This window comes from Phytophthora ramorum (genome assembly GCF_020800215.1).
Source record: "Phytophthora ramorum isolate Pr-102 chromosome Unknown Phyram_PR-102_s0004, whole genome shotgun sequence".
NCBI classification, from domain to species: Eukaryota; Oomycota; class Peronosporomycetes; order Peronosporales; family Peronosporaceae; genus Phytophthora; species Phytophthora ramorum.
The window spans coordinates 1,180,181-1,195,943 of NW_027150650.1; the positions used below are offsets into that span (position 1 = coordinate 1,180,181).

At 50.3% G+C, this 15,763-nt stretch overlaps 1 protein-coding gene across 1 annotated transcript; it reads left to right on the forward strand.

The window, feature by feature from the left end:
- Positions 1-13,464: 13,464 nt before the first annotated feature.
- Positions 13,465-15,437, forward strand: KRP23_5000 (uncharacterized protein; the record flags this gene model as incomplete). Its single annotated transcript, XM_067890022.1, has 9 exons — positions 13,465-13,569; positions 13,665-14,024; positions 14,090-14,163; positions 14,225-14,314; positions 14,370-14,628; positions 14,692-14,778; positions 14,843-14,931; positions 15,000-15,075; positions 15,141-15,437. The coding sequence occupies 9 exons, from the start codon at positions 13,465-13,467 to the stop codon at positions 15,435-15,437; spliced, it is 1,437 nt and encodes a 478-aa protein (XP_067746603.1).
- Positions 15,438-15,763: the final 326 nt, after the last annotated feature.

The window sequence follows — 15,763 nt, forward strand, 5'->3', positions numbered from 1 at the left end:
ACAAGTCCGTGGTTCCAGACTCCGATTGCCTTCACGTCAGTGGACCTAAGGGATGACCCAACTATTGTAGGGCTCTCGTCGCCGATCCTTACCGTCGTCGTGTTTTACTGGTAAATAGGATCAAGGACTCTAACAAATGTAAACAAGTAATGCTGTTACTTGATCATGTCTAGGGTTTATTTTTTCAAAAGCAGTCCGCGAAATTGAGTGTGTTAGCACCAGTCTTGATATAGTACATCTGACACGCCACACAACCACAACTCAGCTGACTCTTTTTGATTGTTTGAGGTCATTCCCTGCTGTGGCAGCTAGAGCACTATGTTAAGTCTGCAGCAAAAGTTGACTGTTGCTTCCGTTATAATTGCCAAAACCACGCACGAAGTAGTATTTTTCTGTTCGGCAATGTCGTACCACGGTCTCTATTTCTCTTCCAGGTGTCTCGAGTGGTTGTCTTTCAAAAGGAGCAGGGGCCAGATAAACCGCCACATTACCGTCTACTGATTTCGCTGCCAAGTGATGATGAGTCTGCCCAACGTGCTACCGACCATCAACCCTCCGCCGAAGTAATACACTCTCTTGCGATTTCTTGCATTGTCTCAAAGGTTAGCTTAGTGCCGAAAAGATGCTTTCGAATCTAGGTACGAATCGCGATGTAAATCCATTGGAAAGACGTGTGTCTTGTGCATATTGCGAGCCCTTGATTGCTTTGACGATGTTTGACGGTCGTCTTTCATTTTCAATTCAACTTCTATAATAGCGTGAATATTTTCAATTTTCGGTTAGGTACGAAATATGCTGGTCAACTCGAGGAGCGATTATCCTCGTAAGCCAGCTCGTCTCAATGCTCGTGCTGTCGTTGGTTGGTCATCTGCAGCAAAGCTCATTTCCAATTTGCGTCTGCACCGTTGTGCGGTCGTCCTCTCCGCTACAAAAAGCTCGGATTTCATCGACCTCATGTTCATAACAGAAAGTAAAGCTTCGCTTTTGCATCTCAAGAACCGCCAACATCAGCCAATGGACTCGAGCGAGCGAGCTCCACCAAGTCAGTCACTCAGCTTTGAGTTGACACCAAGCAACGTTGTGGGTCACACTGCAACAACTTTTCGAGAACCCATGGTTCACGAAGAAGTACGATGGAAAGGCGGCAGTACCGCAAATCACTGGGCTTCGGCGAGTTCGATTCTCCACGACTTCAGCCCATTCCCCACGACCAGGAAGTGTGTACCTACCTCACTCGGCACGCCAAATGAGCGCTCGTGTATTTCGTATGCTGGACTGGCAGCACCTCCAGAGGCCGACGGACTGCATGATGCCCTCCAAGCTTCACACGTCAACAACGAAACAGAAAAGTCGAATGAAGAAACTTCAGAGCATGGCCGAACTCATGAGGTTGATGAAGGCAGTACCGAAGCACGTGAAGCTGCCAAGGAGCATCTCCGTAAACAGCGGAGCCGGATTCACCAGGAACGGCATCAAATGAAGAAGCGTAAGATCGTAACCGACCTCGAGGGCAGTGTCAAAAAGTTGCGAAAAGATATTGACGAGCTCCGGATGCAGCATCGAATAGTTCAACTGGACAGTTCAGCAAACTCTACGGTGTGGAATGTGGCTGCTGAGTTCTTTCGCCTCTTTCGGAACGCGTTCAATGCGTCTGTAAAGGATTTTGCCGCAGGGATGTTGCAGCCTCGCGAATCTCCAGCTCAGCGAGGTTTTCTTCAGGTCTCAATGACTCCAGATGTGATCGGAAGTACGGGATACGGTGTGGAATCGCTGCTAGAAGACTGGAGGCTGATTTCACTGTACCACGAAGATATTGATATACAGCTGATCAGTCTGGAAAATGGACCAGGCAACTCTCTAATTGCTACCACCAAGGATCGAGTGACGATCAGCGCAAACACGTTGCGTTATGTATTTCCGCACCTGATGTATGGAGGAAGCGAAGAGGTCAACGTTAGCTCCAGATTGCTAGGTCAGCAATTCTCGCTTCGTGGCACCTTTCACTTCAGGTGGGATGAGGAGAGCGGCCGTGTCATGAGTGTGCAGCACAAAGGAGACTGGTTGACTCCCATGCTGAATCATCTTGGTAGTTTGGAGGACGTCTCTCGGGTATTTAATGGTGCTTTCATAACGCTCGACTGCGATTTAGTTGTTAGGGAGGATCTTAAATTGCCTTCAGGTTCAATGTTATGAGATGTTTTAGTTTGCTGCAAGTATCCACGTGTACTTTACGAGTTTGTCTACAACCTGGTGATGGTAAGTGGCCTTCTATTTGATGTTTATGTGTTTTCTATAGAAGCGTTTTGATAATATAAAAGACGCGACTTGATGTCGTTCATCTGTGTGGGTGGTGTTGCTTCTGGTTGATCTCGTAGTTTGAAGTTGGATAGGTAGCTTTGCATTGGGTCTGTTGCTGTGCTGGGTTGCTGCAGGTGGAATTGTCGAGTCTTGTGGGTTTATGTCAGTGTTCGAACTGTTTCCAGGTCGGCTTTTGCTGGTGTGCTCCATTGTACAACGAAGAAGCGCTGTAGCTCTTGATCCAGTTCCTGGATGGGGCTGTCGCTTTGTGTTGTCGCTGGTTTTGCATTGAGGGACTTCTGGATTGTTTTATCCACACTGTCGCTTCGGAGGTACGTCTTTGCTGTGTCTCCGAGTTTCTGTAGGTTTTGGAGCCCATTGTCCAGTATTTTCACCGCGTTGGTTTGTCGGGTTCCTTGCCTGATGCTTGATGCTGCCACGTCATATCGTCTTCCTCTCTGAGTAAAATCCATCCTCCGTTCACTTGCTCATCTGGGTTTGTGCTGACGTGGTATTGCAGTTTCCTTTTCGCGAGAGCTGGAGCTGGACTTGTCGGTTCGATGGTCGTCATAATGCTGTGGCAATGCCGAGACATCGACCTTGAATCCGTCAGGTGTCGCTTCGTTTCCACCCGCTTGCTATTGTCATAACTTGGAACGTTCCTGCTGCTTGAATTGCTGCTTTAGTTTCTTGTACTGAGATTTCTTCGTTCTCGAGCACCACTTTGTTACGATGTCTCCATAACATCAGCGTAGTGACCGTTGTCCAGATTCACCACAGTGTGTTCATCGCTGCTGTGTGGTGCGGTAATATATTGTTATATATTGTTGAGCTACTGCTAAAAATTCTGTCGTAATTGGGGGGGGGGGCTGCCCTTGACGCTATTGCCTCTTCTAGTTCTTGTCGCTTGTCGTTGCTAGATGTTGTTCCAGTCCATTTGTCGACTCATTGTGCCCATGCTGCTTGTGCATGTGCACATTCCCAACCTATGTGGTCGATCGTCTCGTTGGTGGCTGTGCAGCCTTCTCATTGACATCCTTGGTTGAGTGCTCCAATTACCACTCTATAGAGTGTCCAGTTCTGAAAGTCTGGGAAAAGTCTGTGTCGGTCCCATAGGTTGCTTGGGCTTTGTGTAAGCACCGCTCCTCCCTAGATTGAGTTTGTCTACAACCTTTCGAGTATCGTTGGGGACTTGGGTGATAAACTTATGTGCATCCACGCGTATGCGTGAAATTAACCTTGTGCCACGAACCGCGTTAGCATTGCAGGTGAACCGTGGATGTTCAAGCCAGGACTCGGTTGGGTTGCTACAAACTTCATCCCGGTTGTAAACGCTCAGAAACTTCACATCGAGAACGGTAATGGAGACGCGAGTATTGCGACCACCAAAGTCAATATAAAATCTCTAGCACACTTGAAAATGCGTTTTCGCGTATGGTCAACAATCGTAAAATGTGGGAACGCTCGGTTCCAAGCTGCTACGTCAGTGACTGTTTCTGCGTGTTTCGCACGCGTAAGATGAGATCGATAAAACGGCCGTAATTCAAGTCTGCTGAAGATGTGACGGCAATATGGTTGCTAAGGAAGGCCAAACCAATTTTGGTCAGGCCATTTCAGCTCGCCACACGTGATCTGAGTTGTGCGCATTTAAAAACCTACGGTCTCCATTTTTCGTGCTGCTGCAACTTCACGCATCAAAAACCTACTCTTTGGCCATGTCTGAATTTTTGCTCGAAGAGTTATTGAGCGAGACAAACTTGAGAACACTTTTCAAATGAACGTCGACTGGTGTTCTGACTCAGGACAACAGTGTACTAGGATGCACGACTACTACAAGTATTCACAAAATCCTTGCGCGTGCAAGCAAAAAAAAAACGAATCTGGAAGAAATGCTAACGCGGTTCGTGGCACAAGGTTAATTTCACGCATACGCGTGGATGCACATAAGTTTATCACCCAAGTCCCCAACGATACTCGAAAGATTGTAGACAAACTCGTAAGGTACACGTGGATACTTGCAGCAAACTAAAACATCTCATAACATTGAACCTGAAGGCAATTTAAGATCCTCCCTAACAACTAAATCGCAGTCGAGCGTTATGAAAGCACCATTAAATACCCGAGAGACGTCCTCCAAACTGCCAAGATGATTCAGCATGGGAGTCAACCAGTCTCCTTTGCACTGCACACTCATGACACGGCCGCTCTCCTCATCCCACCTGAAGTGAAAGGTGCCACGAAGCGAGAATTGCTGACCTAGCAATCTGGAGCTAACGTTGACCTCTTCGCTTCCTCCATACATCAGGTGCGGAAATACATAACGCAACGTGTTTGCGCTGATCGTCACTCGATCCTTGGTGGTAGCAATTAGAGAGTTGCCTGGTCCATTTTCCAGACTGATCAGCTGTATATCAATATCTTCGTGGTACAGTGAAATCAGCCTCCAGTCTTCTAGCAGCGATTCCACACCGTATCCCGTACTTCCGATCACATCTGGAGTCATTGAGACCTGAAGAAAACCTCGCTGAGCTGGAGATTCGCGAGGCTGCAACATCCCTGCGGCAAAATCCTTTACAGACGCATTGAACGCGTTCCGAAAGAGGCGAAAGAACTCAGCAGCCACATTCCACACCGTAGAGTTTGCTGAACTGTCCAGTTGAACTATTCGATGCTGCATCCGGAGCTCGTCAATATCTTTTCGCAACTTTTTGACACTGCCCTCGAGGTCGGTTACGATCTTACGCTTCTTCATTTGATGCCGTTCCTGGTGAATCCGGCTCCGCTGTTTACGGAGATGCTCCTTGGCAGCTTCACGTGCTTCGGTACTGCCTTCATCAACCTCATGAGTTCGGCCATGCTCTGAAGTTTCTTCATTCGACTTTTCTGTTTCGTTGTTGACGTGTGAAGCTTGGAGGGCATCATGCAGTCCGTCGGCCTCTGGAGGTGCTGCCAGTCCAGCATACGAAATACACGAGCGCTCATTTGGCGTGCCGAGTGAGGTAGGTACACACTTCCTGGTCGTGGGGAATGGGCTGAAGTCGTGGAGAATCGAACTCGCCGAAGCCCAGTGATTTGCGGTACTGCCGCCTTTCCATCGTACTTCTTCGTGAACCATGGGTTCTCGAAAAGTTGTTGCAGTGTGACCCACAACGTTGCTTGGTGTCAACTCAAAGCTGAGTGACTGACTTGGTGGAGCTCGCTCGCTCGAGTCCATTGGCTGATGTTGGCGGTTCTTGAGATGCAAGAGCGAAGCTTCACTTTCTGTTATGAGAGCCCGAACTTTGTCGAAGCATCCCAAGAGAACGACTGGACAATGTTGTACAGTCACTGACTTGCAATTCGTCGCGCTATTCATGTCGCTCTGGGTTGCACTCCGTCATGGCAGATTGGAAATGGGCTTTGCTAGTAGAGGTGCCGACGTTGACGTTTTTAACCTAAGAAACGTTATATTTGTTACAATAAAAATGTGTCCGAGTTAGTTATTTAGCTCAGAATAACACACACAATGCCGAAAACGAAAATATAGCCACGACATGTTCATGGTATTGCAAATATCATACAATGTTAATTTAACGCTAAAAAACTTAACGCTACTAACGTTTTATTCCGTGTTAGAGAGATAACGGTAACGTCGCCACCACTCTTTGCTAGAATGATCAAACACCGTTTTTCACAGAAGTTCAAGCCCAGCTCGAGCATAACGGCGTCCATGTTGCTGGCGATGCTGGTGGCGACTGTTTATACGCTGCCAACTATGGATTGGTCTAAGTTTTCCTCTGGAGGAAAGTACCATATTCATTGCGAGCCAAATGCACGGACAATGTGAAAAGCAAACGCCACAGAGCAAGGAAGTTCGGGTAAGTCTACATGTAAGCTTACCGGTACCTTGCCATTGTTGTATAAGATGCATGCGATTGAATTTCGTCTTGACTGCAACGTAGTTATTTTCCCCCGCCTACAACTATTTTGCTCTCAGGGGTCAAGTGTGCACGGTCAAACACGTGAGCTGCTTCTTCTAAACTGCCTAGCAACTCCATGATCGGTGTCAGCATATCTACGCTGTACTGCAGACTGACCACCCGGCCTCGTTCGGCGCCCCACAAAAAGGTAACATTGCCTTCCATCACAATTCGTTGCCCGTGCAGCTTCATCGCAAGAGGTGTCCATTGTCCGTCGTCAAAAAGATGAGGGAATCCATGACGCAGAGCCTTCTCGCTCATGGTAGTAAAGCTCTGCACCCTGGCTATCAGGGTGTCATCTGCACCAGCAACAAGGCGCACAAGCTCGACCTCAAGATCGTCATGGAGGAGCGACAACTCCTTCCACCCTTCCAGTATTGAATCCACCCCGTATCCTCCATCAGAAGCAACGACATCTTCGGCCATTGTGGCCAAGAAGAACTCTCGTTGGACGAAGGTCTCACGTGGCTGAAGTGATCCCACCGAGTCCTTCGTGATCAGCGGCTGCAAAGTTGGGATGGGTGGCTTGTATCCGTTCCGGAACAGTCGAAAGTACTCGACTGCAACGCTCCAGGCCGTAGTGTTGGTCGACACGCCGGCACAAACGATATTTCGCTGCACTTTGAGCTGCTGGATCTCATCTCGGAGCTGTCGAACGCTCATCTCAAGGTCCATGAACTTTTTCTGCTGTTTCATCTTGTGCTTGGCTTGGTGCATCCGGTTGCGCTGTCGGCGTAGCTCGATTTCGGCGGCAGCTCGAGTCAGCTCCGCCTCGTTCATGGGCAAGTGTCTCGCATTATTGGCCTGGTGCAGGGAGCTGCTACCACTGATCGCAACGGCGAACACGTCGAGTGACTGCGGTCTGGAGCGTTGGATCACTTGGCGGACGATGCCATTGCTGAGCCTCTGGCGGTTCGGTGGGAAGAGGGGGCTGTGGTCCATGGGCGTTGACGGACCGGATTGACGAATTGTGTTGTGAGCGTCGTCTTCGAAAAAATAAAGCAATGTCATCACGATTTTGTCACACTATACTAAGCCAACCGTCTCTCCCCCGTTCAAGCCAGTAGGCCATACGAATCGAATGGAATATTCAAGGCCGGCAGCCTCCCTCTGCTCTGTTCAAATCTCGCACGATAAGATCACATCTGAGAAATTATTCCTTTGCCCAACGAACGGTGCTTTTGATGATGCGCGGAGTTCTGTTTGAGTTGTCAGACGGCCACTCATGGAGGACCACGCTCGCAATCTTACCAGAATCTCTCTGTGATTGTGCTTCCTTGAATCTCTGCGCGCGACGGGATCATAATACAGTATGAACTAACGCACTATCTGATGACACGTATAGATCAACTTGGTCAACAATCGCTTCACTGGAGCGATTCCCGTAGATCCAAGTCCAACACCTAAGTCTTGGATTGCCTACCGTTACTGTAAGCAAGCATATATGGGAGTCTTTATTTTGAACAAAGTCTGGGATTCAAAAGGCTGGTTTGCACTTTACTGGAAAGGTTTAAGAATTGTGAGGGAAGGCGAAGGTGAATCCAAAGCGCATTTTCGATGCCTGTTTTGCAGGTAACCAACCTCAGTAAACAGGCAAACCTGAGTGAGGACCAGCTCTAATGAGATTCAGGGAATTCAGAACATCGATTTTCCTCATTTGGGCCCATGGCATCCATCCCGGATGGATGGTACAGACGGGGAAGCAGTTTTTCCGGTAGTGTATGTGCAATACTGGTACGTATTTGCTCAACAACCAAGGTGGTGCATGTCTTGTAAAGACTGGCCACGGAAAATGCCATTAAAATTGTGCGTTGTCAATATCGATTTTCGAGCCACTCCTTCTACCAACAGCTCTCGACACCGACCTCGTATCCAGCAGCTGTGGCCACCGAACACCTACGACGGATCGCCATTGACAAAACCAAGTGGAAGCGCCTTTTGACTACGATTAAGACACTGCCCCATGAAGCGGGAGTCTCGATATATGCGGACACCACTTTATGCCGCTAACTAGCAAAGTTGAGTCTAGCGCAGGCATAATTGGCTACGCGATAATGTACATCATTTCCTTCTGTCACTCGATAAGGTAAATTAACCATTTCCTTCTGTCATTTGCCATAAGGAAGCCTGCGCCCAAATCCTCACGTTAAATCTGCTGAAAGCTGTTATCAACCACCTGTTTGGCCGGCTCTTTCGGCGGCCTTGGCGTTCGAGAATCAATTCCCATTGGAAACTGCACCGAAAGGTGGCAAGAATGCGCGCTCTACCGTGCTATTTGAACAATCCAACTGCCGACCTCCTTGAACTTAGTGCGCTACAGCGCAGTGGGTTGTCCCAACCAACCAGGCTGGAGACGAAAGAGCATTTGCCTCCAATTGATAAGTCTCCCAGAGCCCTTCCCCATCTCCAGCTAGAGTTCACGCGCACTCTCAACTTAAGAGTGAGGGTCTCAAGACTCTTGAGTCAAGAGTACGAACTGCTGCAATCGCGATGCGGCATACCTCCAATGGGTGTGTTCCTGCCGGTTCATGTAACTTTCCGCTTCCCATAAGCTAAGATAACGTCTGATCCCCTCTTTCCTACCGCCGTGCCGAGTATTTGGCTCCTCTACCGTATTACAGTGATCGGGCGATGCAACCAGTCATGCAGAAGTACGAGTGCTACACATCGCGGAAAGTGAATACATGTAACGCCGCCTTACCAGGGTATGCATAAGTGTGTCAGCAGCGTCCAAGCGCGTTGCGCCGCAGAACGAAAGTGAGACCGCCTAACTTATAGTGCCTCCGCCACTCGAGCCTTACGTATCCTGCCCTCCTACAACTGTGTCGCACTGCCCACCACTTAGCTCCAGGTCGAAGGTGGGCCACTCAGCTCACAAGCGAAAGCCAGCCTAATTTTATCGTAGCAAATTCTAGCACAAATCGGTACGGATCACCTCCCACACGACCACGGTCCCAAGAAACGACTGGGTATGGACGACAGCGCATTGTGCCCTCCCAACAGCCAGTGGCTCGGCGATAGCGTCATCGGCGACGTGGTTCAGCACTCCAGCCGTAGCCTCTACGTCTGCTCGGCCAAGGGCGTTCCCAGGAACCTCCTACACTCAAAGTCTCGAGTGTCATTGCCCAAGCGCAAGCGGTCGCCTGCATCGCAGTCAAAAGCGCTGCAAGCCACAACGACAGAGAATCAGGACAACAGCAGGGGGAATGAGCTCGAGCGCCGTCGGGAGCGCAATCGACTGCACCAGGCGCGCTACAAGATGAGGCAGAACAAGCTCGTGATGGACCTCGAAGAGACCATCCGGCACTTGAAAGACGAGATCCAGGAGCTCAAATTGCAGCGCCAGCTCATCGTCTACGGAGCGTTAACGAGCACCAATATGTGGAGCGTCGCGGCCGAGTTTTTCCGCCTCTTTCGGCGCAAAGTGCAAGCTCCCACGGCTCTTGGTAGTGAATACCACGTACAGCGGAATTTTCTGCGCGCGACGATGGCGCCGGATGTGACGGATGGTGCTGTGTGGGGCGTGGAGGCCCTTTTGCAGACCTGGGCAAGCCAGTCGCTCTGTTACGAGGAGATTGATCTGCAGCCTGTGCGCATGGAAAAAGGCCCTGATAACGTGCTCTTTGCTACCACCAAAGGCACGCTTACGGTCAACGAAAACACGCTGCGCTTCGCGTTCCCGCACCTGGTCCGGGACGGAAGATGGTCTGCCCTCGCCACCGAGATGCTGGGGCAGCGTCTAACTTTGCGCGGCTTGGTGCAGTTTGAGTGGGATAGCACCAGTGGTCGAATTACGAGAGTGGAGTGCAAGGCGGACATTTTGACGCCGTTGCTCCATTTGCTTGGGAGCGTGGACGCGGTTTCTTGTGTTTTTGATCAGGCTCGACTCACCCCGGAAGGTAGACTGGTGGTGTCACGTGAAGCGGTCGAAGTGTCGTATGTTGATACAGCGCTACCCGATGCTCTGTAAAATATTCCTCGACGGCAACTGCCCAAAAGGCAAAAAGCTAACCGATAACTCACGTGACTTCATTACGAGCTTGATTATGGACGACAGCGTGCTCTCCCCTCCCAACAGCTTCTGGCTTAGCGACAGCGTTGTAAGCAACGTCTATCAGAGAGCGCGAGCCGGCCGCGAGCTGATCGTTTCTGAAGATGGCCAGGTGAGAGTAAGCATTGCATCCTCCGTGCGGTCACTTAAACCAACAGATTGAGGCCAATGCAAATTCTGAGAGGTCGAGGCGCAGAGTAGACGGCTCCATTGAGGAAACCAACAAGACGCGTTCAGACGGAATGGGGCTCCGAAGTCAGCGCAATCGAATTCATTAAGCGTGGTACAAGGTAAAGCATAGCAACTGAAAGAAGAGATCAGGAGCTCAAGCTGAAGCAGCAGTTTGCTGTCTAGTGTCCAAGCACACAATAATATCTGGAGTACTGTCATTTGAGTGTTTCTGACTATTCCGCTTCGTGAGAACTACAGTGTATCAAAGGGAAGGCTCACTCGTCGTGTGACTCACGAGTATGACACGACGTTAGGTGATCCCTGCTAATAACCTAGCGACACGTGAGCTGTCGACTTTTTGTGATTGTATCGTGGATTTGACACCCAGTACGCCATGACAATACGGTCTACTCTGGAGTGAGCGCTTCCTCGCTTGAAATTGATCAGTCAGAAGAGAAGCCACGTAAGACCATGATCGATAGCGCTCTGTTTCGTCCACACTACCGCCAACTCAGCGACCGTGTTGTTCATGATATTATTGTCCGAGCCATCCCCCAATCGCTGCAGGCGTTTAAACGAGCTTACCGAGTCGACATCGCAAGCGCTGGTCGTCACTGGATACATTTGACACGAAAATGAGGATTCCTGCCAAACAAACCAAGAACGAAGGAGCGGAGGACGAATTGGCGCTCCGCAGAGAAAGGAACAAGTTGCACCAACGACGCTACAAGAAGAAGCAACGTATCCAAATGCAGACCCTCGAAGACAACATTGAGCAGCTGAAAGAAGAAATCCAAGAACTCGAATTGCAACGCCAGCTCGTGGTCTTGGGTGGCTTTAGACAGCAATCACAGCCCAGCAACTAATCCGCACTCAGGTGTAACAAGCGAGTTATCAAACACACGAGACACGTCTTCCAAACTGCCCAGCACGCGCAGCAACGGGGTCAGCATGCATGCCTGGAATTGGAACCTCTTCACGCTATTCAGCTCCTGATGCCACTCGAAGCGCACTGAACCATGAACCACAAACTGTTGTCCAAGAAGTCTGTAAGCCAGTTGGGAGCCCTCGCTACTTTCATCACTGGTCAAGTGCTGGAACATTGGGCGATCCTGCTCTCGCTCATAGTAACAATTTGCTTCAACGTCGCGACCAACGAGTCCCCGGGGCCGTTCTCCAAGCATACGAGCTCAATGTTCATGGCTGAAACACAGATTCTGGAACTTGGACGCCAAACCGGGAGAGACGAAAATATTCTGCGGCCACGCTCCACATATTGTTGCTCATCGGCGCCATCAACAACAGGATCTGTTGTTGTGTTCGCAGCTCCCGAATCTGTCCTTGAAGCTGCTGATTGCCTTCTTCAAGATCCGCCATGAACACCTTCTGCTTCTTCTTGTATCGTACCTGATGGATGCGGTTGCGCTGTCTTCTACGATTCAATTCGTGTGCAGCTCGTGCGTCGGTGGATTGCTCGGTTTGGTTAGCAGCAGCCACTTGAGCGTTCGGTCCACCTCTTCCGTGGGTCTCCACTGCGCCATTAGGGCCCGGTTCTCGACGATAGTGACTCGTATTTACAACAGCATTCTAGCCAGAACAATGCTGGCTTGGTGAACCTAATAATTGTATTCTCAGAGTCTAAGCAGAGCTTGCTCGATAACATCAGGTTGACAGATCACCAGGTTTCGTCCTATCGATTTGTCGTTTTTATTCGCTACTAAGTGTAGTGCTAGCACTACAGTTAGCGTTTGTGCGAACACCAACGACAACGTTACACATCGGCGACACTTGTGTATGTACACTGCGCATGAAAATCGAGTCGTCCGCTTCCATCAAGCGTGACCAGAGCTTGAGCTTCTGCCGACGAGATTGTAGCACACTTTTCGACGTTCGGGGTAGCCTGCTGACAAAGCTACTTATAGGCACCCTCCTGCGGTAGCCCCTCTGACGCACACGCATTACCTTAGGGAGTCTCATATTCATCGGCACTTTCTTCAAGCTACCTGGAGGGATGCCTTCGGTGCCATTGGGTGTACAACTGGAAAACTGGAAGTTGATTTCGCTCTGTCACCACGATATCGACATCCAACTAGTGCGACTGGAAAATAAGCCCGCAGATTCTCTGATTGCCATCGCTCGAGGACGACATACTATCACCGAAACCATCCTGCGTTTCGCACTTCCGGAAACAGCGATGAAGGTAGCCTTGCCAGCAGGCATTTGAGCCGAAGCCTCGCCATGAATGGATGCTCAAACGTTATTTGGGATAACGAAGCAGGGCAGATACTGAGCATCCAGGACACAGCCGACATGCTGGTTCTCATGCTCCAGTTGGTGCAGCTTGGAAGATGTGTCCCGCGTGTTTAGCAACGCAAGACTTAACCCCGAAAGCAGATTTGGTTGTATTATTAATTGTTCTTTTTCAATTGTATGCTCGAGTTGATAATAAAATCTGTTGAACTCGAACCGACCGTTCCGGAAGACCCGAAAGCATTCAGCCACAATGTTCCATTTGGTCTGGGTGAAGGTGACGACTTAGCGCTGGAGTTTAAGCTCGCGAAACAGAAGAAACCTAGGCAATTGTAGCAATGTGCAAAGGCCGACTCGAAACCACGTTTCAATGGGGCCTCATTCAACACGATCAAATGTAACCTCGAATTTGGAGATGACGACCAACGTGGACGTCGTGCCTCACCCAGACACGATCAAACTTACCCTCGACTTTAGGAGATCGAATGTGCAGCTAGTGGGGTGCGTGAAGGCCAATAAATCTCGAGCACTCGTATCGACCATTTGAGCAAAACGGCGAGGCAGTAAGGTTGAAATTGTGCGTTCACCGTGCCACAGATGCGTCGCACCATGGCTACGTTTCTCACACGTCGCATACATCTCTGATAGGCGTAGGTCCATCTTTATTTTCTCCAATCAAGTCTTTTTCATTTAGCTCATCCATTTTTTTTCGGGCATACTCAGATCAAGATCTCCATGGGGTGGAAGGCCGTAGAATCAGAAGAATACGAAAGCTCAGCGCCCGCCGTGCAGGCACATTTCCACGCCGTCCGCGCCGAGGATGCGCTCCGCCGCGACGACGTGCGTCTTCCTCTCCGTTTCCTCTCTTCCAAACGCACTGATTTGCAGTGAAATTCACGTCATATTTGCCTCGCAATTGTATTTTTCCCCTGCAGTATGTCCAGGCCGAGAAGGAGGGCCATTTGGCCAGCGACAAGTTCCTGCAGGCGGCACAACGCGTCTCAGACAAGCGCACAATCGACGCGCTGATGCTATTGGCCGAAAACTATGAGTACCGGGCCAAGGTGGCGCGTGCGAGGAACCCGCGACCGGTGGAGACGCAGGCGGAGGCTAAAGTGGCAACGCAGGAGCTCCGTAGCGAAGACAAGGGAGATGGAGATGTGCAGACGGAGGTTCTGGACCCCAGAGAGGGCGAGAGGGTAGAGACGCAGCTGAACGTGGCGGCGGCGGAGATGGAGGAGCTCTGGAGGCGGCTCAACGAGATAGGACTGTCGAGTCCCGGCTCGGCTGATAAGGTGGGGGGCTGCAGGAGAGGAGAGCTGACGAGAGAGGGATCTGATGGCTGTGGTGGTGGCTGTAGAACTTGTTGATGTCATCACGGCATTTGTCGTCGTCGTTGGGGGACTCCTTTTGTCTGCTGCCGTCGAAGGCGAGGTGGGGAGATTGTGAGGAGAAGAGGAGGTTTTTTTTTAGAGCTGATGGAGTGATTTGGTAGGACGTCTGTTGGAGTCGTTGCGACGGCGGTGGATGGAGGTTCGACACTTCGGGCTGCGGTGGCGTCGAGGATGAGGAACCAGCGACAACGGTAGGGAGGTTGGTGGGTTTTGGATGTTGTGGAGTAATTAATTAATTGTGTTTAGGTTGATGGAGCAGCAGCTTGGGGGAAGAGCTCCGCTAGACCCGCGGAGATCAGGAGGAGGAACGCCGACGAACGGGAATGGAGCGACTCCATATCGGTATCAAGATGGACGGTCTTCGTTGGGGAACGGAAGTGACCCTATGAATGGACAGGGAGATCTTGATGGCTTGCAGGAAACTGTTGCTCATCAAAAGATGGAGATTGTTCGTCTACTGAACACAGTGAAGACACTCAGTAGTGAGAATACCAAGCTTGTGAAGGTATGCCGGGCGCGGTGATTGTCCGTGAATATTGTGGATTGATCCTGTGTGTTACTCCCGTAGAAATGTGAGGCGTTGACAAATGTACAAGCTGAGAACCGCGAAATCCGCGAATCCATGGATCGCTTTAAGAAGGACTACAACCAAAAGGTTCATTGCGGTCGGCATCTTATGGCATACTGCGTGGTGGTTCGCTGACGTGCACTTTATTCAGCTTGTCATGATAAAGAAGGCGCTAGAAGAGTGGCGACGTCAACGGAATAGCGGGCTTCAAGCTGTATCATCACCCAGCATTACGGGAGGGTATGCATCCTCAGTTGTCAGGCTCGGGCACCTGCTTCGCTTCGCTGATTATATGTTGTTTGCACCAGGAATTCTGCGTTAGAAAGCAAACTCAAGATGCAGGAGGAACAGATCACTAAGCTGATGGACGAAGCTAGGATCAAGGTGCGCCATCGTAGAAATATGCGTAAATTATCATTTGAACCTGACCTCTTTGAACCACGGAACAGGACGACCGCATCGCGAAGTACGACAAATGGTACAAGACGTTGAAGGCAGGCGCGAAGGCAAAGCAGCTCAGCCAGAGTCAGAATAGAAATGGCTCCAGCAGCTTTAGCAGCTCGAGCAGCTTCGTGCAGAATAGCGGGGGCGGTCTTGGCGAACCCAGCAACTCGTTCACGAACAGCAGCAGTTTTCACGACTACAGCCCAGGATCGGGCGAGTCCTCAGGTAACGCTAGCAGCAGCTCAAGTACGCCACGGCAGTTTAGTCGTCCTCCTGCTCACCCGAACCGCCGAGCATTGTGAGTTTGAGCTAGCAAGCAAACACAGGCGTTAGGGACCGTACAGTGAATGACAACCAACACACGACAATCGTTGAAACAGTTCATTGCTTTAGTAAAGCTGCACTGCATCCGAGCACACCACACACTCGAGCTACGACTTCAACGTCCCCGAAGAAGCGAAAAGATTGGCTACCCATCGCGCACCTAAGAGCCGCCGAGATGACGTCCGCCTCGCTCGTCTCCGAACCAAGCAGCGGGGAAGGGCCTCTCACCTCGGTCGCTCAACTTTTGCTGATGATCCTAACCAAATTCTACTATTGATTCAGCAAAGAGTACCTGACAGTACCC